Genomic DNA, 26,662 nt, shown 5'->3' with positions numbered 1-26,662 from the left:
GAGTGGATACTTTACAATAATGTGGAATGGAAGAGATCATGGGGCAAATGAAATGAACCACCGCCAACCATACAAGAGGCCAGTCTTCAACCAAAGAAGGTGATGTTGTGTGTAGGGTGGGATTGGAGTCTTCTATTATGAGCTCCTCCCAGAAAACCAAATGATTAATTCCAGCAAGCACTGCTCCCAGTTAGACCAACTGAAAGCAGCACTCAATGAAAAGCATCTAGAATTGGTCAACAGAAAATGCATGACCTTCCATTAGGGTAATGCAAGACCACATGTTTCTTTCATGACCGGGCAGAAACTGTTAACAACTTGGCAGAAACTGTTAACAACTTGGCTGCATCTGTCATATTCACCAGACATTGCATCTTTGGATTTCCATTTATTTTAGCCTTTACAAAATTCTTTTAATGGGAAAAAAATTTCAATTCCTTGGAAGATTGCATGCAAAAGGCACCTGGAACAGTTCTTTGCTCAAAATGACAAAAAGTTCTGGGAAGATGAGATTATGAAGTTGCCTGAAAGATGGCAGAGGCAGTGAAACAAAATGGTGAATAAGTTGTTCAATAAAGTTATTGGTGGAAATTAAAAATGGGTCTTTTATTTTTACTTTAAAACTAAATTAACATTTTGGCCAACCCAATAAAACAGGAAGGGTTGACAAATACAACATGTAACACTTACTGGTAAAAAAGTGAAGACCAACCAGGAACAAACCCAGGATCCCGGGTAAACCACAGCAGGGCCATTATAATGAAGAGGGTCAAGGTGATAATTTCCTGATACCTGCAGAAAAATGTCAGTCCTTTCATTTATTTTCTCAGTCAGGATTGTTGCAGAAACTCCCTGAGCTATTGTCAGGAATAATATTACCAGAACACTAACAACTAAAAACTATATGTGTCAATAGTTTGAGAGAATCAGTGCAGTTGGAAAAGGACTTTCTTCTTCCATGGATCTTTTAGCTTCTTGTCATTCCATCTAGTAGATTGTACTTAGAAAACATATGTATTTTGTCATGTCAAGGTTAGCACCTACTTCCACAAAGGATAGCATACTGGGGGCCCTTATTAAATATTATAAATACATTATAGACATCATGTGCGTCTTTGCCTTTAATAAATACAGTGTGTGTGTTCACACACAAACATCAATCTTACCTTATTGGCCCCAGTTTTAGGTATTCTTGTTTAATCACATCAGCACAAGCCTTTTGTTTGACTGTCTTGCTCTTGCCACAGTTAAACATCTCCTTAAAACTGAAAAGAGTGATTAAGTCCGGTAAGCAAAGAATTTTCCCTTTATAGAAGGTACTTGTGTGAAAGGTCCATAAAATATAAATCCTGCTAATAACAGAAATCTGAACTTTTTGCCTATACCTCTGTCTCCTTCTTTAAATATTCTCTCCCCTCTTTTCTGTGTTTTCCTGCTTGGCTCGTTTCAATGCTTAGTTTTTGTTCCATATTTTCCATGCTATCTTCCACTGATCTCTTTCTTTTCCAAGTCTTTTTGTGCCATGTTAAAATTTTGCCATATTCCATTCATCTCTAACACTTTATGTATTTGATTTGCATACTTCAATATATTTATTATATACCTTGATTGTTAATTGTTGCACATGAATGAGTTTTATCCAGTTGTTGCAGTGTCACAGATATTTCTTTGGCCCAATATATCTAAACACTGGAATTCATGGTACATATATGATTCATCAACTAAACAGCACCTTTGTTAAATGTCTGAGATACTTCATTGTCAGACCCATCAATTTCCTCAGATGTGTATAACTCAAGTTATACACTAGTGTGGGGAAGTCCCATGCACTGATCATGGATGCATGCAGTCCCAACTGGGTCTATTCTCAGAACTAAAACCAATGGTATGACATTTTCTCTTCGAGTTTCTTCACCACTTACAACCTAGTAGCCTCCATCAGGTAATTTTCTAGCTTATTTCCAATTGTAACTGCCAGCTTCTATTCCTTTTAACTGCTTATTTTAGTGACCTTTTCCCCTGATGACTAATTTTTCTGTCTCAGGGTCTTCAAAACTTTGAACAGTTTTTTTTTTTTGTGAAGTACTCCTCTTCACATAGATTTAAAAATAAATAAATTTCCTCCAGAGGAAGGAAAAAATGGGGAAATGCCTAGATTCTTATGGATTACCTCTTGGAATGTCCATAAGCACCTCAGTTAGATTATATTATATGTAGGAATAAAAAGTACTTCTTTTTTAAAATTTTTTAAAGATTTTATTTATTTATCTTTAGAGGGGAAGGGAAGGAGAGAGGGAGAGAAATATCAATGTATGGTTGCCTCTCGTGAGTCCCCTGCTGGGAACTGGCCTGCAACCCAGGCATGTGCCCTGACTGGGAATCGAACCACAATCGTGTGGTTTGCAGTCCCGTGCTCAATCCACTGAGCTACATCAGCCAAGGTGAAAAGTACTTTTGAATATATAACTAAAGGAATTGATATCTGGATTGCAAAGAGATGCCTGCATGCACATGTTCACTGCAGCATTATTCACAAGAGTCAAGGTATAGAAGCAACTTAAATATCCATCAACAGACAAATGGATAAAGAAAAAGTGGTATATACATACAATGGATTGTTATCTAGCCATAAAATGGAATAAAGTACCAATACATACTACAACATGGATGGACCTGAAGGACATCATGCTAAAGTGAAGTCAGACATAGAAAAACAAATATTGCATGATCTCACTTACATGTGGGATCTAAAATAGTGAAAAATATGGAAGCAGAGTGTAAAAATGGTGGTTGAGGAGGAGAAAAATAGGGAGGTGTCAGCCACAGGGTACAAAATTTCAGTTATGCTAAAGAAGTTCTGAAATAAGGCCTACGATTAACTGTAGGGCCTATGATTAAGATTGTATTGTATATATACTTAAATTTTTGCTAAGAGGGTAGACCCCTTCTAAGTGCTTTTTACCACAAAAGGAACAATGAAAGCAACAAAAAATGAAAGAGTGCGGGAAGAATCTTTTGGAGGTGGTGGATAAGGGTGGCATTGATATTAATGATGGTTTCATGGGTATATAATTATCTCCAAACACATCAAGTGTATATAAGTATCTACAGCTCTTTGTTTCTCAATAAATAAATAAATAAATAATCAGTTATTTATTTATAAATAAATAAATAAATAACTTCTCAATAAATCACACCTCAATAAATCAGTTGAAAAATAAAAAGGAGCATTTTTTTCTGTAAAATTGCCTAGGTAAACATGGATACTTATGAAGGAGTAAGTAGGAAGACTGAGGTGACATGAAGGTAGCTATCACACAAAGATACATTTTATTTATTTATTTTTCTGTAACACTGCTATTTAAACTTGTTTGGATGATTATTGTTTCTAAGGAGCAGAGTTTGCTCAATTCTTATGTCATCCATTCTACACATTCATAATTAGTGTCTGGCACACCCTCCGACCATGAACGCAATTACATGGATGTTGTTGCATTCAAGATCAATTCAATCACTGACTAATGCCAGTGTCAAAATTTTACCCCTTGTCACAATAAAAATGCTATTATAAGAAGCTAATCTATGGACCACCTTGAGACCCATCTATAGAATAGAAAAGTGGAATTAAAGAAAGAAATGAGTCTCCTAATAAACTGTTTTCCACCCTGTAGACTGCATTTGTACTTTGTCACTTTGTTTGGGGACCATAAATAGTTAAGTCAAAAGCCAAATTGTCGATGCCATAAATGAAGGTTAATGCCTTCACAAAGGAACTGATGAAGCATATGACAATACATCAACCTCTCCATTTAAATAAGTTTGGTGGCATTGATAGATGAGCTGCTTCTTCCCAAGTATGTTGGGGTCATTTATAATGTGAGAGTTAACTGTGTTAACAGCCAACACACTAATCAGAATGTATGGGACTTGCCAGGGGACTGGCTGATCATTTCTGTTTGTCATTCTAAAACCTCTGGAGGTGAACACCCAGACAGACTGAAAAGGACACTGAAAAATGAGCAGGACCATGAAGCTGTGCAGTGACTAACCAGTGGTGGACAGCAAGGGGGCTGTTAAAACATGCCACTGGTTATGATTTATGGACTCTGCCTAATGTATGCACTTCACAAGAAGGTTTTTTCCTCATGGAGAACACATTTCAATACATCTTCCTTTTATCTTTTTAATTCTTCTTTTTAAATGGGGAGGCCATTTCCCAAAAATGACAATGGTTACACAGATATTTTATAAAGTCATTTACATATAGCAAAAAAGAAGGAGTCCTTGTTGGGTGGCTCACTTGGTTGGAACGTTGTCCCATACACCAAAGGGTTGCAGGTTCAATCCCCATTCAGGGTGCACACGGGAGACAACCAATCCACATTTGTCTTTCACATAGATGTTTCTCTCTCTCTGTCTCCCTGTCTCTCTCTCTGTCTCTTTCGCTCTTCTCCCCTTCCCCTCTCTCTAAAATCAATAATTTAAAAATCCCCCAGTGAGAATTAAAAAAAAATAAAAGAAAGAAACAGCTATGGGTCTGGGAGAGGATGCTTTCTCCATTGGTACAACTGAATAGACCCTGAAGGCTTGGATTTTCTGGGAAGGGGCATTTAGCACACAGTAGGCCTCTCCCCACTGATGCCCACCCGCTGCAGTCAGTGACGCTCTGCACATTTGCTTCAGCAGGAGCACTGTCACACGCTGCTCCCACAATCTGGACAAATAGATTTCTTAAAAAAATTATCACTACCATCTCCCCGCTACTCATAAAAGAACAGCAGTTCTGGAGAAAAACCAGGAATAGAGAGGGGAAATATCAGTCCTTATTTGACCTTATAAAACAGGAATAGAGAGGGGAAATATCAGTCCTTATTTGACCAGACTTGGAAGACTGGGGCGCCAGCACGGAGCAGCACCTGATCACGGTGCTCTGTTTTTCAAGGGATGCACAAATAGCTGGTGTCAGTCTCACCTGCTTGGTGGACAACATGCTGTTTTGTTCATTGATCCTTGACATTATTTAAATAAAATCCTATAAAAATAAACATAAACTGCTTTATGTTTCAGGAAAAAATCCTCAAGGTTTGACATGCAGCCTTGTTTGGAATATTGTTATATGTGTTGAATACACAATGCTACATTTTTTATTTTTTGATGGAACTCTTTATAATTTTAAAGACTGGCTGTTATTTAAGTCATGTAACTCATTGGCACTTACGAATCACGAACTTCAAGCCCAGCCAATTGAATGTTTACAAATTCTCCTTGAATACATGCATTTATCATTTCAGCAGCTTGCTTTTGACCAGTGTTTCTTATCTTAGCTTGTATGTGTTCAACTTGGGCCCAAATGTGTTAGAATTACATATTTGAAGTGATGTTACTGATCTTCCAGTTAAATTCTACTGTTTTACAGTTGAAGATGCTGAGACTAAGAAGGGATCAGGACTTGCAAAGGTAACTCATCCAGCTTGGAGAAGCCATGACTTTGTCCCTGGTCTCCTGATTCCAAATCCGATGCTGTTTGCACAGAGCATGTTCCTAGATCTTTATTTTTTCAAGGACATGCCATTTTGGGTGCTCGGATAAAGCAGGAAGCCCTGCATGTTATAGTTCGAAGTAGCCCAATAACCTGAGGAATTACCCACATTAAACCAAGAGGAGGGGCAAAACGTCTCAAAATTTCACTCTCATCATAATGAGTTCCTTATGCTTCTCTGCTAATATGTTATTGGTTTAGGATTCAAATTTGGGAAACCGAGACAGAGTTTCTTCCACAAACTCTCTTCCACAGCCAATGTTGTTTGCATGGTATTCTAGAATAGAATATCCTTAAAATACGTGTTCATGCATGTCAATTTTGTGAGGAAGAGAAATACAGAAAAATCCGTGAAGAGAGCACTGTGAAATTTGTGAAAGAGCACTGTGTGAGGAGGTGAGAACTCAGAACCCAGACCCCTTCATTTATCTGATGAACACAGACAAGTTACTTACTTGAATCCTAGGAAAAACCACTGAAGCCAGATCCAGGACAAGAGTAGAATAGTGACAGAAGCCGGGAAGGAAAACAGAAACCATGATCCAAAGTTGAGGCACTGACACTTGGAGTAGCGCCTGTGTGGAAACAAGAAAAAGTGTCCACGGAGGAGCACAAGTGGAATCCCTCCCAACGACGGTCAGTGGGACATGGCCGTCGGACGCACTCCCGAGCCTGCAGCTGAAGGACTGTGTCGGAGGGCTTCACCAGCCAGGGCAGAAGACAGTGCTTCTCCTTATCTCTTGATTCGTAAGTACATACTTATTGCTACTTACCACAAAAATAAGAGTGGGTATGTTATGATTTTTGTTCCCTTAACTCAGTCTGTAAGGACATGCTTGGAAAGAACCTAGAACAGTACCTCTTGCTCATTAAGTGCACAAGAAATGGGTATGCACGGGGGACTGTGTTTTGTTGTTAATACTACAATCATGAATGCACGAGTGAGGACAGACAAATAAGCAGCCTTGGGAACAGATGAAAATTAACATTTCTGAATGCCCATTATCACTGCGCATTGGTAGCGGGCATGTCAGGTGCCTGTGAAGCTGTTTCCCTCTGCCCCGGAGGCAACTGCAACCATCAGGCCAGACACATGTTAGTCCTTTTCTCCTAGAATTAGATAGTGCTTTGGGGCTCAGTCAAATGGAATAAATCTAGACCAGATAAAAATTAATTAAAAGTGGAAAACATCAATGTTTCCTTTACCTCTCCTAGTTATTTCCAGCCTTTTAGCTCACATAATAACAAAACAAAAGCAACAACAGAAAAAAGGTCAAGTATAAGCACAATGTCTTTGGTAACCTCACATTCATGGTTTCAAAATGTAATCTAAATTCCGAGTAAATTCTCATATACTTATTCTAGTTTGTGACTTTGGGGAACAAAAACAGGAAATTTGAGAAAGACAGAGTTGAAAATCTGGAAAGTACAATAAATATAGAGAAGTAATAGAAACACCATTGACATATTTTATTATTTTTGAAATCACAAAATATAGAGAACTTTAGAGAAATAATAAAATTTTCAACTCTTATTTTATTTAAATCACATCTGTATTTTATCATTTAAAAAGATCATGTAAAGAACTAAAATGTTTCATACTAAATGCACCAACATAAGCCAAATTTATGTATTATATTTTAGAGCATTCTTTGGTTTATTTTAGGGTGATTCCTAAGTAATGCAAAGACTTTTAAAAAATAAGTTTTCAAAACTCTAGATTTCTACAATGTCTTTGAGCTTATAAAAAGTTGCTGATTTCCCAAGGTCCTAGAGATATCATTAGTAACTTGAGGATGATTTTTATCTACCTTGAAGAGATTCAAGGATTAGCTTACATGTTTATGCGTTAGAAAGTGATAAATGATAAATAAAAAAGGCTAGAGAATACAAAGAACTGGTGAATGGAAAGATGCTTTATCATGTCCACAAGGCTCTACTGAGAATTGCTTGCTTAAAAAAAAATAGTTGTTTTCAGTTGAAAATAAAATAAGAGGAAAGCCTTAAGTGTATTTCCCATAACTTTGTTATACTTAGATTATAGGTTGATGGCCTATGTTACCCTGTTTAGCCAGAAGACAGTTAGAAATTCCACTCAGATCAGGGTCAAAATGACGCCCCAGCCCAGTCTCGTTCCACCACCTGTGGCTTGTACTGTGCAATTAAGCTGCATATTAATCCCACCCCCTACAGAGAGTCCTTTAAGATTTGTTCATCTGAAAAGGGGTTTTCAGAATTTCTGCCTGGAAAAATAGTTCATTTAGGACAATGAAATCCTGAAAAAGCTAAACTCTGTTTTGTTTTGTTTTTGTTTTTTTCTTCAGTAGTAAGGAAGTAAATACCACACTGGACTGTGACCTCCGTTATCCCAACCCTTACACTTATACACAGAGTGAATATTTTGGATGAAAATGGAATGAACAGCATAATCTAAGGCATTAGTTTCACTGTGGTGTCTCTTTTCCTACTTCTGCACATCCTAAAAGCAGAGTGACTGCAAGAATCTGCCTGGAGCAAGTGTAGATTTCTTCCCTCCTGGACCAAGTAAGTACAGTACATTTAATTCTGATGGGAGCCTTTATTCCCACCCTATCCTATGTTTTGTGTGTCTACCATGTGCCAGGTACTCTTCTAGCTATTGAAAATGTAGTGGTAGATTAGATGGACATGGTCCAGGCTCTCTTAGAGTTTATATGTGAACGAGGAACACAGGCAATAAGCAGGTAAGCATATAATGAATCAGAAAATAAAACAAAAATAATGTAATAAAAATTATTAGGGGGAGGGAGAAATTTTACAGAATGTGGTCAAGGAAGATGATTTGAGATGAGATCAAAATGGCAAGAAGGATGCAGTCGTGTAAATAACAGTATTGGAAACAGTGTTACAGACAGGAAGTTGCAAGTACAAAGGCCCTGAGGTGGGAATGAATTTGGAATGTGGGAAGCTTAGACAGAGCCCAGTGTGGCTGTGGGTAGTGAATTAAGGTACAGAGACATGAAGTAAAGTCCAAGAAGTAGCCCATAGGGGTCAGGTCATATATAACCTTGTAGGCCATCAGGAAAAAATTGAATTTTAGTACAAATGGGATTAGGAGTAGTTGAAACATAGCAAATAAATAGTGACATGATCTAATTTAAAGTCTACATACAATTATTACTTGCATAAAACATGTTGACCAGGTAAATTCTCAAGACTAAAAGGAAAAAGAGTGAAAGCCAAGGTGTGGTAGACAGAGTTCAAGATCACCCTCAAGATCTCTGCCCCTGGTATACATGCCTTGCATAATCCTCTCCCCTTCTGTGCAGATAGAACTTGTAAATATGAAGAGATTTCATCCCCGTGATTAGGTTCTTTTATGGCCAAACTGAAGGGATTTCACAGCACTAATAAAACTTCCCATCATGTGACTGAGTTAATTTTTTTTAAGGCTGGCTTGGGTGGGCCTGGCTTAATCAGGTGAGCCCATAAAAAGATATTTTCCTGCTGACCTAAAGAAGCAAGCTTTTGTGTTGTCAAAGGAAGGGGCCACATAGAAGGATCTCAGGGTAGCTGGTAGTTGCTGAGAATAATCCCATGCCAAGAGTCAGCAAAAAATTGGTGCCTCAGTAATCCAACCACAGGGAACTGCATTCTTTCAACAACCTGAATGGGCTTGGAATAGAACCCCGTGCTCCTGTGGTGATTACAGGCTCAGCTGACACCTTTCAGGCTGGAGAGATGTTGAGCCAAGGACCCAGCTAATCTGTGCCTAGACTCCTGCCCTGACCCACAAAAACGATGAGATGATAAGTTTGTGCAATTTTAAGGCACTAACCTGATAGTAATTTGTAAAACGGCAATAAAAGACAAACACATAGGGGAATCTATTAGCAGACAGGGGAAGGTTTGCACAGGAATTGGGGAAAGTGAAAGTAGAATAGATTTTAGTTTAGTTTGGACTGATAGCAGTGAAGATGAACAGAAAGAAATGGATTTTGATATACTGGGTCTGGCACAAATAATGCCCCCTTTTATTATAAAATTATAAGTATGTAATTCTGTAACACAACAATAACACACTCGAGCACACCATGTGACATTTTAGATGAAATGTTGAAATTAAACCTATAAATTCTTTTTTTTCCCATAGAATGATTTGTAGTTTTTTTTTCACTTTTGTAATTTGTTTTTTTTTTTTTTTTGTTTAGGATATTTTATTTTTTTATTTTTATTTTTTCCCAATTTTTTTATTTAATTATTTTTCAAGTACAGTTTTCTGTCTATTACTCCCATCCCATCCCACCCCCCATCCTCCCCCCTCCCTCCCATTTCCACCCTTCTCAGTTGTTGTCCATGTATCCTTTATATAGGTTCCTCTAAATCCCTCCCTTATTTCCCCTGAAATTCCCTCCCCTCTCCCCTCTGGTCACTGTCAGCCTGTTCTCTATAAATTCTTACACCATATTATTACCCCACCAACTGAACTCAAACAGGCATTACTTCTGCCGGACCCTGTAGTTGAGATAAAATGTAGGACATGGAGAAAAGGCTCCATTGATTGAAATGGGGTCAGAGGGGAGAATGGGTTGGCTGAAGCGTGAGGGAGTGGTGGATCAGAAATGCTGCTGTGGGCATGTGAACTTGAAATGTCCCTTATTTTTCCAACTGGCCATGTTGGATAGGCAGTAAATAAGTAAGTCTGGAACCGAGAGGAGAAAAAGTTAGGGATACAAATTTGGTAGTTACCAAACACAGGGATGGTTTCATAAACCATGAAAATGGGTGTGATAATTTTGAGAGTAAACAGAGAACCAGGAATGTACCCTAGGGGCACTCTCAGTCTTAGAGGTCAGGCAGAGCTGTAGGAATGAATAGAAAATCTAACCAAAATCCTGTGATAAAAGCATTGTATTTTCATTTTACACAGGAAGACACTGAGTCAGAAGGTTAAGTGAATTGCTCACAGTCAGGGACTGTGCAGCCAAGCTGGATTTTAACCCAGGAGGAGTGTAAAGATCAAAAATTAAAGATAATGAAAGACTCTTAAAAGCAAGAGAAAAGGAGTTAGTTGCCCAAAGGTTAGCAGATGGGAGGGGGAAAGGGGAGAATGGGTGAAGAGGAGAGGGGATTAAGGAGTACAAATAGTTAAAGTGGGTTTCATTGCCTGGCTTATTTCGCTTAGCATAATACTTGGCCGTTCTATCCATGTTGTTGTGAAGGGTAGGAGCTCCTTCTGTCTTTCTGCTGGGTAGTATTCCATTGTGTAACTGTAGCATAGTTTATTGATCCACTCATTTACCCATGGGCATTTAGATTGTTTCCATCTCTTGGCTATTGTAAATTGTGCTGCTATGAACATTGGGGGACACAGGTTCTTTTGAGTTAGCATTCCAGGGTTCTTGGGGTATAAACCCAGCAGTGGAATTGCTGGGTCAAAAGACAGTTCCATTTTTAGTTTCTTGAGGGAATTCCAGACTGTTTTCCACAGTGGCTGCACCAGTCTGCATTCCCACCAACAGTACATTAGGATCCCCTTTTCTCCACAACCCTGCCAGCAGTTGTTGTTTGTTGATTTGTTTATGATGGTCATTCTGATCTGTGCGAAGTGGTACCTCATTGTGATTTTAATTTGCATCTCACATATAAGTGGAAACTAATTAATAAAACAAATTGGCGCCCTGGCTGGTGTAGCTCGGTGGATTGAGCACGGGCCTGCGAACCAGAGGATCGCGGTTCGATTCCCAGTCAGGGCACATGCCTGGGTTGCAGGCCAGTTCCCGGCAGGGGCCATACGATACATTGTGTGTCCTCGGCAGAGGCAACCATACATTGATATTTCTCTCCTTCTCTCCTTCCCTTCCCCTCTAAAGATAAATAAATAAAATATTTAAAAAAAAACAAAAACCCCCCCCAACAAATTGGCAAGCAAAATATAGCCAGAGACACTGAAATGGACAACAAATTGATAGTAATCAGAGAAGAGAGGGAAATAATGTGGGAAGGAAGAGAAAGGGATGTAAATGAACCTGTATGAGGGACCCATGGATGGAGCCAAAGTGGGGTGGGATTGAGGTTGGGAGGTGGGCATGGGTAGGACAGGGGAAAGTGGTGGTAGGAAAATGGTGACAACTGTACTTGAACATCAATGAAAAAACGTGTAAAAAAAAAAAGAACAGCCATGGGAATGTAAAGAACAGTGTAGGAAGTAGAGTAGCTAAAGAACTTATATGGTGATCCATAAACTTTGGTAGAGGGACTGCCTAAGAGAGTGGGGGGGTGTTTAGTGGAGGGAGACAAAGGAAAAATCAGGATTTTTCCTGATTTTTTTTCCTAATGGCATAATCAATAAAGTACAAAAAAACCCCACAACCTCTTTTCATTAAAACTTAATACCTTCAGTTGCAGCTCCAAGGTGAAAACAGAAAATTCTATGTATCTTGAAAAATATCAACTGTACTCGAACAATATAAATAAGTAAATAAATAAATAAATAAATGTCTAGAGCCTAGAGTACAGACTTGATGTTTTAAGGGCATCTTAGAGCACTATAGAAATAATTGCTCCTTAGCAGAGACATGCTTTGACCTGAAGCATATATTCATGTCAATGTTGACTTAGGAAGACAGTGTTGGCATTGCAGGTCTTATGTCCAACTACCAGATGACGAATAATTCTAATGAAAGACACAGAAATGGTCTGACAAGAATGAATGTAGCTATGGAAATTTACAGCCTTGAAACAGATTTGGGCCACTATAAGCTAGTGTCCACACTGATTATAGTCCATTTGATTATGACTGTTTTGATTATTTCTGAGTCAAAACCACTTTTTGGTTTTTGTTTCTGTGTACTTCCAGAAGTTTCTTTTCAAATATTAACTGCTTGTTATATATGAGCCAGGCTTATATTTCTAACAGCAATTACAAAAGTAGAAGCAGCAGCAACAACACTAGCATTATTGACAATTTCCCTTCACTTGGAGCCATATATGCATTGTGTCATTTAATTCTTACAGAACTGTTTTAAATTAGAGTTTTGCCCCCATTTCACAGATGAAAAAACTGATGTTTTTGGACGTTAAGCTAATTATTATATAGCAAAATTGAAACCTGAATCAAAGCATGAGTCCAAACTCTGTAATAACCAAATTTCTTCTATAGCATTAGCCAGAGAAATTCTTTCTGAGAAATATATATGTCTCATTTCTTCAGGAGAACTATCATGGTAACTTTTGAAGGTACCTATTGCTAGGTAACTGGTTTATCTCTTCCTTCTGTAACAAGCCAAATAGAGAAGTTAGGGATGTGGACTGTAAATTTAGGGCAAATATAAACTCATTTCTTATACCATTTATCAGTTTGCAAACCTGTAATAGTTATTATTTAGCGTATGATTAGTAACACTGACTGTGTGAATCATTGATAATACAACTTCCTTCTAATCTGCTTTGCATACCCATGTATTTCACAGCTGATACCCACAAACTGAATAATATACTCTGATAATCAGAAAGCCATGAAATTTTACCTGAAAGAATCTTCCATTCTTAATCTGGTAGATTCATTTTTTTTGTATTTAACTAATAGCTGCTCTATTTGTTAAATAATATTGATGCATCAAAGCTACTCTTGTGAAAACAGTTATTGTCCCTAATAAGATTTCCCTTAATAACTGTATTTATTATAAAAAGGTTATTTAGTTATTTAATGGTTCCCAAGAGTAGTCAGCAATTCATTTATGCCTTGAATTTATGCCTTGGTACTGTTCATCTCAAGCAAAGTTTATTGGTCTCCTGTTATGCCCTTGTGGTCTAAAAGAAGAAGGACAAAACCTTTACAAGCTTGCAATCACCAAGGGTGCTGTTTGCGCATGTGTGTGGAAAAGGCAAGTTTAACGAAATATGAGTACAGTTTATGCTGAGAGGAGATGGGAATGTAGGAGGAACGGAGCAGAGTTACCAATGATACAGCATCCACACGAGTAGAGGTAAAACTCGGCAGAACTGGTTGGTCTTTCAATAACCAGATCAGGAAGAAATGGGTTAATTATAGGGTTGTATTTATCAACAATAGTGTTAGTAATGGAAGAGATGATTAGAAGAATGTGTCAGTGGAGCAGTGGATAAATATCAGGGAGAGAGCATTTTGAATTAGAATTTTGCCAACATGCCCTCCTCACATGTGGTCTGAGAGGCAGTGAGCTTGCAGAGTGGAAAAGGTACTGGACCTCAGGCAACTCCCTTCACCTCCCACTTCCTCACTGGTGAGTGATCTCACTTAAATGCTCTGAGCTCCAGCTTCATCATCTGGAAAAGGATGGTGAAGGATGTCTACATGGTTTGAAACTTCTGTCTTCTTGTATTCTCTTCTTCCCTCAAATTATCATTCAGGAAGCTAGGTCCTTCTTTTCCAAAACTAACATTTCTACTCTTTTTTTTTAACTAACTTTTTTTTTCAATTACAGTTGACATACAATGTGACATTAGTTTCAGGTGTAAATGCCATGATTAAACATTTATACAACTTGTGAAGTGATGACCCTGATAATCTAGTACCGATCTGATACAGTATATAGTTATTATATTATTATTGACTATATTGCCTATGCTGTACTTTACATCCCTGTACTATTTTTGTAACTGCCAATTTGTACTTCTAATCCCATCAAGTTTTTCACCAATCCCCCATCAACTCCTGCCCCTCTGGCAACTACCAAAGTATTCTCTATAATCTATGTCTACTCTTGTTTTAATTTCATGCTACTTTTACCAGACTCTCAGCCAATCAGTACTCTCCTTTTTTCCCCAAAATTTCACACCTCTGTTTTTTACCTGAGTGTCCTTTCCCTGAGTGTAAAACCAAATGGGTATCTCCCTCTCTGCCTCTGATTACACAAGGCTTGTTCTTTTCTTCTTTTCTTTGTCAAATTTGAAAGACCCATCAAAATTAGCTACCACCCCCTCCCCACTATGAACTCTCTTGTTAACTCTCTTCAGTCTCAATTCTGCCTTGGTCCCCACTATTCCACCAAAACATCCCTCTTAGTCGACGCTGATGAGAATGAAAGCCTTTTCCCAGCTGTCAGCCTACTGGACCCTTCACCCAAACTGCACACTCTGGGCTCATCCTCCAGTTGTGAAAATGCTGTTCTCCAGCAGCTTTGAATGACACACTGCATCAAATGAATTTAATTGATATCTTCAGAACATTTCACCCCAAAGCAGCAAAATATACACAATTTTCAAGTGTACATGAAATGTTTTCTAGGATCCATCACATGTTTAGACACAAAACAAGTCTAAATAACTTTAGGAAGATTGAAATCATCAAGCATCTTCTCTGACCACAGTGCTATGAAATTAGAAATCAATCACAAGAAAACACTGAAAAACATGCAAGGACATGGGAGCTAAATAACATGCTATTAAATAATGACGAGGTCAACAACAAGTTCAAGGAAGAAATAAAAAGATTTGAAACAAATGAAAATGAGGACACAACAACCCAAAATCTGTGGGACACTGGGAAAGCAATCCTAAGAGGGAAATTCATAGCATTACAGGCCTATCTCAAAAAAAAGAAAAAGCTCGATTAAGCAATGTAACTTTACACTTTAAAGAAATTAAAACAGAAAAACAAAGAAAGCCCAAAGTGAGTAGAATGAAGTAAATAATAAAGATTACAGCAGAAATAAATGAAATAGAGTCTAAAAAAATACAAAAGATCAATGAATCCGACAGATTTTTTTTGCAAAGATAAAAAAGATTAACAAAGCTTTAACCATACTCATCAAGAAAAAAAGAGAGAGGACCCATATATATAAAATCAGAAATGAAAGAGGAGAAATAATAACTCACACCAAAGAAATACAAAAGATGATCTCATCCATAAGTAGAACCTAATCAACAAAACAAACAAGCAAGCAAAATATAACCAGAGACACTGAAATTAAGAACAAACTGACAATAACCAGAGGGGAGGTGGAAATGGGTAATGAGTGGAGGGGAAAGGGTTGTCAGGAACATGTATAAAGGACACATGGACAAAACCATGTGGGAAGGATCAAGAGTAGGAAGTGGGAATGGCTGTGGGGGTGGGGTGGGAAATGGAGACAACTGTACTTGAACACCAATAAAAAATGTGGAAAAATAAATAAACATGCAAAAAAAGACACACAAAAGAGTGCAAGAAAATACTATGAACAACAAACTGGACAACCTGGATGAAATGGATAAATTTCTAGAAACATACAATCTTTCTTAACTAAATCAGGAATTAACAGAGAATCCTACCAGACACATTACACCTAGTGATATAGAAACAGCAATCAAAAAATTTCCAACCAACAAAAGCCCTGAACCAGATGGCTTCACAGGTGAACTTAACCAAACACTCTGAGAAGAACACTTCTCCTCAAACTATTCCATAAAATTCAAGAGAAGGGAAAGCTCCCCAACTCATTTTAGGAAGCCAGCATTATCCTAATTCCAAAACCAGATAATGACACTACAAAACAAGAAAATTATAGGCCAATATCCCTAATAAACATAGATGTCAAAATCCTCAACAAAATATTAGCAAACTGAATACAAAAATGCATCAAAAAAATCATACACCATGATCAAGTGGGATTTATTCCAGGAATGTAAGGTTGGCACAATATCCACAAATCAAAACATGTGATTCATCACATAAAAAAAGAATGATAAAAGTCACATGATCATGTCAACAGATGCAGAAAAAAGCATATGATACAACCCAGCACTCACTTATGATAAAAACTCTCAGCAAAGTGAGAATAGAGGGAACATACCTAAGTATAATAAAGGCCATATAGGACAAACCCAATGCCAGTATCATACTCAATGGGAAAAAAACTACAAGCTTTCCCCTTAAGATCAGGAACAAGACAGGGATGTTCACTTTCATCTCTGTGATTCAAAATAGTTTTGGAAGTCCCAGCCACAGCAATAAGACAAGAAGAAGAAATAAAAGGCATCCAAATTTGAAAGGAAGAATTACAACTGTCATTACTTGAATATGACATGATACTGTACGTAGAGAACCCAAAGATTCCACTAAAAAACTACTGAAACTAATAAATGAATTCAGCAAAGTAGCAGGATACAAAATTAATATCAAGTAATCAGTTGCATTTTTATATGCCAATAATAAACTAACATAAAGGGAAATGAAGAAAACAATCCCATTCACAATTGCTACAAAAAGAATAAAATACCTAGGAATAAACCTATCCCTAGGTTTATTAAAAGGCTATAAAAGACCTTTTCTCAGAAAATTATAAGACACTAAAGAAAGAAATAGAAAAAGATATAAATAAGTGGAATCATATACCATGTTCATGGATTTGAAGAATTGACATCATTAATATGCCCATAATACCCCCCAAAATCTATAGATTCAGTATAATTCCTATCAATATTCTAATAAAATATTTCCCAGAACCAAAACAAACATTTCAAAAATTTATATGGAATCATAAATGGCCCCATATAGCAACAGCAATCCTGATAAAGAAGAACAAAGAAGGAGAAATCATGCTCCCTTATATCAAACTATACTATAAAATGACAGTAATCAAAACAGCATGGTACTTAGCATAAAAACAGTCACAGATTACTGGAAAAGAATAAAGAGCCCAGAAATAAACTCACACCGTTATGGTCAATTAATATTTGCCATAGGAAACAAGAACATGCAATAAGTTAAAGACAGTTTATTCAACAAAGGGCATTAGGCCAATTGGACAGATATGTGCAGAAAAATGAAACTAAATCCTCTTCCTATATCACATAAAAGAATAAATTCAAAATGGATTAAAGATTTAAATGGTAGACCTGAAATCATAAAAATCATAGAGGAAAACATAGGCAGAAAAATCTCAGACAATGCTCATAGCAATATTTTATCAGACATATCTCCCCAGGCAAGAGAAACAAAGGAAAACTAATGTAACTACATCAAAGTTTTGTACAACAAAGGAAATCATCCATAAAATAAAAAGACAACCCACAGAATGGGAGAATATATTCACCAATACATCTGATAAGGGGTTAATATCCAAATTTATGCAGAACTTAACAAAACTAAACACAAAAAAAGAAAAATCCTAATTTAAAAAATGGGTGAAGGGCCTGAATAGAGACTTCTCCAAAAAAGATGTACAGATGGCCAATAGACATATGACAACTGGCTCAATGTCACTATCAGAGGAATGCAAATTAAAACCACAATGAGATATCATCTCACATCTGTCAGAATGGCTATCAGCAATAAATCAACAAACAAGTGCAGTGAGCATGTAGAGAAAGGGGAACCCTTTTGCACTGTTGGTGGGACTGGTGCAGCCACTGTGGAAAGCAGTATGGAGACATTTTAGAAAATTAAAAATAGATTTGCCTTTGACCCAAATATCCCATTTCTGGCAATATATCGGAATGAACCCAAAACACTGTTTTGAAAGAACATAAGCACCCCTATGTTCACTGCAGCAATATTTACAATCAACAAGAAGTGGAAGCAGCCCTTGTCCATCAGTAGATGAGTGGATAAAACAACTATGGAACATTTACACAATGGAATACTACTCAGCAGTACAAAAGAAGAACATTTTTAGCCTTTGCAACAGTATGGAAGGACCTGGAGAACATTATGCTGAGTGAAATAAGCCAGCCAGTCATAGAAAGAAAAACATCATATAATTTCCCTCATATGCGGAATCTAATGAATAAAGTAAACTATAAGGAAAATGGGCACAGACTCATAGATGGAGAGCAGGATGACAGCTGTGGGTGCTTGGTTAGGGGGTGGAGAAATTGCACAAAAAGGAAAAAGGACTCATTGACATGAGTCTCCCTTCCTACAGGGAGAGGGTATAAGGGGACTCAACAGTAATGGAAAAAAATACAATACAGATTAAATTGAAAGAAGGAAGGAAAGAAGGTAGGAAGGAAGGAAGGAAGGAAGGAAGGAAGGAAGGAAGGAAGGAGAGGGAGGGAGAGGGAAAATGCTATTCTCCTTTGACTTTCAATATACCACATCCTCATGGTTCTCCACCTATCTTAATTAACTTTTCTTGCCTTCTTTCTTGTCAATATTTCCTAAGGGTCTATCCATGTCTCAAATCTAATTTTTCTCTCCCTCTGTGACCAGTTCTACACTCAGGATTTTCATGTATATACTTTTATATAGCCACACATTGATAACAAACTTGAACAATGAATTTACAAATGCCTGCTGAAAAATCTCCTTGTGGATAGGCAAATAACAGGCCATTTCAATACACTCAAAATCAAATTTATTAATTTATCCTATAAACCTGCCCTGTCTTTTCTAGAAGTTCATGGCATCACTATCTATATATCCATATTGGCAAAAAATTCCCTAAAATCTGCATACCTAATTACTCACCACCTCTGACTTTAGTTTCCTGTGTCTAAATACTCCTATTATTTACAACTAGCCTTGTTCTGCCCCATGGTCATTTGTTGGCACTTGGTTACAGACTCCTGGCTGGTCTCCTGGCTCCAGACTCGCTCTGCACACTACTGTTCTGACCTGTATGAAAAGATGCAGAGACTGTTCTACCGCCTCCCTAGAAAAATTATTATAGACTTTTTGTGCTTTGATTTTATGAATTATTTGCATTCATTTCTTTAAAATTTAATTCTTGTTCAAGTACAGTTTTCTGTGTTATATTCCCAGCCCTGCCCACCCCCCACTAGTGCTCCCCACCTTCCTCCCATTTCCACCCCCTACCTTAGTTATTGTCCATGTGTCCTTTATACTTGTTCATGCGAATCCTTCTCCTTTTCCCCTGTGATTCTCTCCACTCTCCCCTCTGGACCCTGTTAGCCTGTTCCGTATTTCAGTGTCTTTGGTCATGTTTTGCTTGCTTGTTTCTTTTGTTGTTTAGATTCCTGTTAAAGGTGAGATCATATGGTATTTGTCTTTCACTGCCTGGCTTATTTCACTCAGCATAATGCTTTCCAGTTCCATCCATGATGTTGCAAAGCGTAGGAGCTCCTTCTTTCTTTCTGCTGCATAGAATTCCATTGTGTAAATGTACCATAGTTTTCTGATCCATTCATTTACCGATGGGCATCTAGGCTGTTTCCAACTCTTGGCTATCGTAAATTGTGCTGCTATGAACATTGGGGTGCATAGGTTCTTTTGGATTGGTGCTTCAGGGTTCTTAGGATATATTCCTGGCAGTGGAATTGCTGGGTCAAAAGGCAGATTCATTTTTAGTTTTCTTAGAAAATTACATACTATTTTCCACAGTGGTTGTACCAGTCTGCAGTCTCACCAAGAGTGAACTAGGGTCCCCTTTTCCCCACAATCTCTCCAATACTTGTTGTTTGTTGCTTTGTTTATGATGGCCATTCTGACTGGTGTAAAGTGGTATCTCATTGTGGTTTTAATTTGCATCTCTCTGATATCTAGCAATATTGAGCATCTTTTCATGGTACTCTGGATCCTCTGTATGTCCTCCTTGGAGAAATGTCTGTTCAAGTCCTCTGCCCATTTTTTAATCGGGTTGCTTGTCTTCTTTGAGTGGAGTCATGTGAGTTCTTTGTATATTTTGGAGATTAAACCTTTGTCTGAGGTATCATTGGCAAATATGTTTTCCCAAACAGTTGCTTCTTTTTTTTATCTTGATGCTATTTTCCTTAGCCATGCAGAAGCTTTTAATTTTGATGAGATCCCATTTGTTTATTCTTTCCTTTATGTCCCTTGCTCTAGGGGACATATCAGTAAAAATATTGCTGTGTGGAATATCTGAAATATTTGCATTCATTTCTTCATAAACACGGTGTTTACCTCTTTTAAGTTTGGATCATTTTATAAGGACAAGTTTTCTCTAGAGATCAAGGATTGCTGCCACATCACATAGCACCTACAGTTGTAGTCCCCTTTGAAGACACATGTTCAGTTATACTTCTAGGGAACTAGGTGTTAAGAAGACAAACTATGAGGGTCTGACTGATCTTTATTTGGTGCTCTCTCTGCTAAGCTGAACCTCATCTGCCTCACCTCTAATTAAAATAACCAGCATTTATTGAGCACATGCTCTGTGCTAGGTACTGTTCTAAGTGCTATTTATTGGGTTGGCTAACAAGTAAGTCCCTTTAGTTTTTTTCTGTAAAATAAAAGACATATTTTGCATTGTCACCAATAACTTTATTGTTTCACATATTTTTAGTATGTTGGCTATCTCCCACTATTGGCTTCAGTGGGTTAAGGCCAGGGGTACTGGTAAACATCTTCCAATGCATAAGACAGCTCCACAGCAAAGAATTATTTGGCCAAAATGTCAATAGTACCAAGAAACTTCACAAACCACTCTTGACAGTCACAGTACTTTCTCTGTGCACTGCACAAACTGTTTTTTGCATTTTTACCTTTCTTGAAGTAATAAAGCATAATACACTGAAAATGTTTCTTATTTTCTTCCACCCTCAATATTAAAATGGCTACACAAAAATCACCAATTTTGGTGAATTTTTTAAATGTACACTGATATTACAACTGTCACTATGCAATCTAACAAAATTGTTTCAAATGAAGTTAAAGACAGCTAAGCACTACTAGAGCCATTGTATGGAAATACCTAAATGAACTTTTTGGCCAACCCAATATTTTATATAAAATACAAAATCACCTGCTAAGAGAGGGTTATTATTATCCTTATTTTTCTGGCAAGGTAACAAGCTTAAAGAGATTGGCCCAAGGTCACCTACTTTGCAAACTAAAGACTGGGATTTGAACATAAACATTTTAAACCCAGATCCTATGCTTTTAATTACCATTATACACCATTTCCACAGCAAGGATATGTAGGACATGTATACACTACAGGGATGTAAATTCAATACATGTCACTTTACCTTCCCCCTGTACGTCAAAAAATAAATGTTATTAGATTTATTATATATTAATGATCTTAAAAATAAATGAAATTATGTTTTAAAGATTTTAATGGTTTTCACATATGTATATTTTGTCTAGACAATTAGATAGACTCTTTCTTCTGGTAGGTTTTTATTTTTTTTTTCATTCTCCGAAAGAATTCCAAACAGCCTTACACATTGTGAATCCTCAACAAATGTTTGTTGATTGACTGAGTGAATGAAAGTCTGTTTTTATTTGCACTGAATAAATTTAGCTTTCTCAGAATTCATAGTTCTTATTTCTTTGTGTAAAAAATAGAAGAGAAACATTATATATAGTATATATAGTAGATAGGTAAATGATAGATAAATAGATACATGATAGATAGATAAGGCTTTGAAATTTGTTATCCTATCTTTTCCTCCCACAGTTTATTTGTAAGATGGTGTCTTGTAAATGTCAATGATAGGAAATAATTGAGTCTCAGGCTCATGTACCTTTTTAAGCTGGACGAGACCCAAAATGAATTTGTACAAAATAATCATTGATACTACTCAAAAAATGTCAAGAAGAAAAGGTGAGATTATTGGGGGGAAAGGGCAATTTCTCTCCAGCTCCAAACATCTGGACAAAAAAATATCTTTTTTTTCCCTGCAGTTTTAAGTTTGTGAAACTTTTCTCAATAAAATTAAACCACTTATTTCATTGTTGCTTTGGGATCCTGTTAAAATTTTTAAGGACAAAATTTTAAAAAATTAAGAAAAAAATAGTTTGTTTAATAATATCAATTATATTTTGTCACATAAGGTTATTTTTCCTTCTTCTAGACTAATATCTTCCATCAAAAGGGGATACATTGTGGGTTTTTTCTAGTTTGAGTATAATTTCTAATGTTAAAACAAACTTTGAAGGAAATATGTCTAAATTCAAAGTACATTTAAGTATTTTCTAAATTTAAAGAATATTTTGGCTAAATTCCCAGGACTTCAAGAATTAAAAGATTAGACAATTAGCAAAAATAGTCACTGAAACATTTTACCGAAAGTGCTATTCAGTGGTCTCAATGTGTCATTGAAAATGAATTAATACATTCAAGCCCTGGCTGGTGTAGCTCAGTGGATTGAGCACGGGCCTGTGAAGCAAATGAAAATGAATTAATACATTCAAAGAGTGAAGGGAACAGTTTCTTAAATAAAAGAAAAAAATTTGGTTGGTACATAGTGCAAGCAAACAAAAAACAAAGGCAAACTCAATATATATTCCATTGGCGATATCAATTAATTACATGGGAATAGAAGAAACCAGCAGTTATCTAACAACACCATGCATAAAACAATAAAAATTTGCTCTAAATTCAGAAAAAAGAGATTTATAGAGATGACTAAGATGCAGAGTCTCTTTCTTAGGGGAACTAATGACAAAGGACAGAAATCTAAGGATGGAGGCTGCCAGGCCGGGGGCAGCCATTGGGCGACACCTAAAGACCTCGGAGCTGCGGCTGCCGCAGTGGTCGGAGCCCAGAGGCTTCCTTCCATCTGTGCCCAGCGACAGGGGTGTCTGCTACAGAGGACTCATCGGGACCCAGCAACTGTGAGTAAAGACAAAAGGGGCAGCGGCAGGGCCGGCTGCCTTCGGCCAGCCCGAAATACCTTGGAGCCGCTGCTGCAACTGCGTTAGGGGTGCAGAGGCTTCTGTCTGCGGCCAGTGCCACGGAGGACTCATAGTGAGCCCAGCACCCAGTGGAGCATTGGGCCGGCAGTGGGGTCCTTGGAAGAGCCGGCTCCCTCTCTCACCAACTAGGCGGAGCTGGGTGGCAGAGACCTACCTGCCTAGGTGTTCAGGGAGGGTGGCAAGGACAGGAGGCCATGTTCAGTTGCGATCTCTGTGGTCGCCAGCCCACCAGCCTGCCAGCCCAGGAAATTTGAGAGGAGCATTGTCCTAACCAGTCAAGTTGGGGATTGGGCTGGGCTGAGAGGCACACTTTCTGGAGAAGTTCTACTGGAAAGTGGACTGAGGTGTTCTCCTGTGAAGGCAGCTTGACTTGCTTCTCACCCAGCCACAGGACGGGGAAGGACCAGTACCAGATCCCGTGGGACCCAGGCAGCCTATCGGGTGGGTGGGCACCTGCACCCCAGTCTGGTAGCCTGGCTGGTGGGTGGGTGTGTGCCTGGGCCTACAACCCAGCCCATGGAGGGGTCCTGTGGAAACCAGAAAAACTGGATTGGACAGTTTGAAACCAACAAGGAAGGAGGGTTTGGGTTTTGTTTTTTTTTAAACTTTTTTTTAAACTTTTTTTCAGTAATGGTATATATTTTTTTAATTGTAGTGTAGCTGTATCTTTCAGTACTCTGTTCCTCTCCATTCTTTTTTCCTGTTTTAGTCCTTCTTCCTTTCACCCCAAACTTATTGCTTTTTCCTCACTTCTCTTGCCCTTTTTTTGTGTGTTTGTTTGTTTGTTTGTTGCTTTCTATAGCACTGTAAATACTTCACAACACATCTCTCAGGTCTTAGCCCACTTTACAGGTTCATGAATTCTATTACTGTAGTGATTAACTCTACTTGCTCACACGCTACGTCTATTTACTATTCTTTACTCTCACCTTACCTCAAAATCTGACCACCCTCAACCTCTCTGCTTTCTAGATACAACTCTCAAGCCTTCCCTCACCAACAAGAGACTTATCTTTGGTCTATCCTTTCTTAAAAGTGGCAAATTGGGTTGAACATTACAGTTAACACTGTATAGAGCCTAAAGATCTTCTATCTCTTCTCTACCAGCTGTGACTGTAAATATCATAAAGTAGTCTCCTGCTGTCATAAACCATTTTGCCTCCCCCTCCAGCTGATCACACACACACAAGGAAAGGAGTAGGTGGAATCAGAGAACACCAAGATAAATGCAGGAGACTGAACCACTGAATTTCACAGGAATTCTACCACAGAAGTTCACACCATAAACCTAGGGAGTCAGAAGAGATCAATTTAAGAAGCTGAAGCTAACAAGAAGAGTCTCATAAGCAATGGGAAGACAAAGAAACAATGCCCAAATGAAAGAAAAGGTGGAAGTCTCAGAAATAATGTTAGATGAAAGAGAGGCAAGTCAGCTATCAGATATTGAATTCAAAGCACTAGTTATCAGGAAATTCAAAGAGCTCACAATGAGCTACCAGAAACTAGAGGGGAGCTACCATGAGCTCTCCGCAAACTATATCAACATGAAAAAGGAAATAGAAACTATCACCAAAGGACAAGAGGAAATGAAGAATACAATTTCGGAACTGAAGAACACAGTAGAAGGAATGAAAAGCAGGATCGATGAGGCAGAAGATCGGATCAGTGAGTTGGAGGACACAGTAGAAAGAATCTCCCAGAAAGAGCAAGAAAGGGAAAAGAGGCTCAAAAAGAATGAAGATGGGCTAAGAGAAATGCAAGATAATATGAAACGTAATAATATCCGAATAATAGGAATACCAGAAGGAGAAGAAGAAGAACAAGGGATAGAAAACCTATTTGAAAGAGTAATGATGGAAAATTTTCCTAATTTGATGAGAGAAAAAGTTACACGAATCCAGGAATCACAGAGAGTCCCATTCAAGAGGAACCCAAAGAGGCCCACTTCAAGACACATCATCATTAAAATGGCAAAACTCCAAGACAAAGAGAGAATCCTAAAGGCAGCAAGGGAGAAAAAGGAAGTAACATACAAGGGAGCCCCAATAAGGTTAACTACTGACTTCTCAATGGAAACACTCCAAGCAAGAAGAGAATGGCAAGAAATATTCCAAGTAATGAGAACCAGAGGCCTACAACCGAGGCTACTTTACCCAGCAAGGCTCTCAATCAAGATAGAAGGCCAAATAAAGAGTTTCCAAGACAAAAGAAGTCTAAAAATATGCCTCCACCAAACCAGCTCTAAAAGAAATACTAAAAGGACTGCTTTAATGAAAGGAAGGAAAAGAGAGAGACAGAGAGGAACTGTGGAACAAAAATTGCAATGAATAAGTACCTTTCAATAATAACCTTAAATGCAAATGGCTTAAATGCTCCAATCAAAAGACGTAGAATAGCTGAATGGATAAGAAAGCATGACCCACACATATGCTGCCTACAGGAGACCCACCTCAGGACAAAAGACCATCACAGACTAAAAGTGAAAGGCTGGAAACAAATTTTCCAAGCAAATGGAAAAGAAAAAAAAGCCGGGGTAGCAATTCTAATATCAGACAAAATAGACTTCAAAAAAAGGGCCATAAAGAGAGATCCAGAAGGTCACTTCATAATACTCAAGGGAAGAATCCACCAAGAAGACATTAACATCATAAATATATATGCACCCACATAGGAGCACCCAAATATATAAGAAAAATCCTAGAAGACTTCAAGAAAGATATTGACACCAACACAATTATAGTAGGGGTTTTTAACACCCCACTGTCAAAGATGGACAGATCTTCCAAACAAAATATCAACAAAGATATAGTTGCACTAAACAACACCCTAGATGAAATGAACTTGACTGATATATAGAGAGCCTTTCATCCCAAAGAAGCTAAATACACATTCTTTTCAAATGCACATGGAACAGTTTCAAAGATAGACCACATGATAGGACACAAAACGAGCCTCAACAAATTCAAGAAAATTGAAATCATACCAAGCATTTTCTGTGACCACAAGGGACTGAAATTAGAAACAAACCCCACAGGAAAAAACCCAAAACACCCAAAAGCATGGAGACTGAATGGTATGCTATTAAACAGCAAATGGGTCAAGATAGAAATCAGGAAAGAAATCAAAAAGTTTCTGGAAACAAATGAAAAGGAACTCACAACAACCCAAAACTTATGGGACACGGCCAAGGCAGTTCTTAGAGGGAAGTTCATAGCAACGAAGGCTTACCTAAAGAAAATAGAAACATTTCAAACAAACAACCTAACCCGACACCTCCAAGAACCCAAAGAATGACAACAAAGACAACCTAGAGCAAGTACAAGGAAGGAAATAACCAAGATCAGAGCAGAATTAAATGACATAGAGACTAAAAGCACAATTCTAAGAATCAATGAGTCCAAGAGTTGGTTTTTTTTAAAGATAAACAAAATAGACAAGCCTTTAAGTAGGCTCATTAAGAAAAGAAGAGAGAGGACCCAATCAGAAATCAGAAATGAAAGAGGAGAGATTACAACCAATACCACAGAAATAGAAGGGATTGTAAGGAATTACTATGA

General features: G+C 37.8%; 1 protein-coding gene across 1 annotated transcript in view; it reads right to left on the bottom strand.

The window, feature by feature from the left end:
• SLC13A1 (solute carrier family 13 member 1) overlaps window positions 1-26,662 on the bottom strand; it is a 139,992-nt gene that overhangs the window by 17,066 nt on the left and 96,264 nt on the right. Inside the window, exons 8-10 of the mRNA XM_037056494.1 lie at window positions 5,995-6,114; window positions 1,167-1,265; window positions 691-792 (exon numbers count right to left, since the gene is read on the bottom strand). Of these exons, the coding sequence (XP_036912389.1) occupies window positions 691-792; window positions 1,167-1,265; window positions 5,995-6,114 (321 nt within the window). The remainder of the gene's footprint in view (window positions 1-690; window positions 793-1,166; window positions 1,266-5,994; window positions 6,115-26,662) is intronic.

The sequence above is a fragment of the Sturnira hondurensis genome, unplaced genomic scaffold, assembly GCF_014824575.4.
Source record: "Sturnira hondurensis isolate 20B ecotype Veracruz unplaced genomic scaffold, ASM1482457v3 Scaffold0008992, whole genome shotgun sequence".
Taxonomy (NCBI): domain Eukaryota; kingdom Metazoa; phylum Chordata; class Mammalia; order Chiroptera; family Phyllostomidae; genus Sturnira; species Sturnira hondurensis.
Note: the sequence above shows the minus strand (reverse complement) of the source record. Positions and strands in the feature narration are given on the sequence as shown.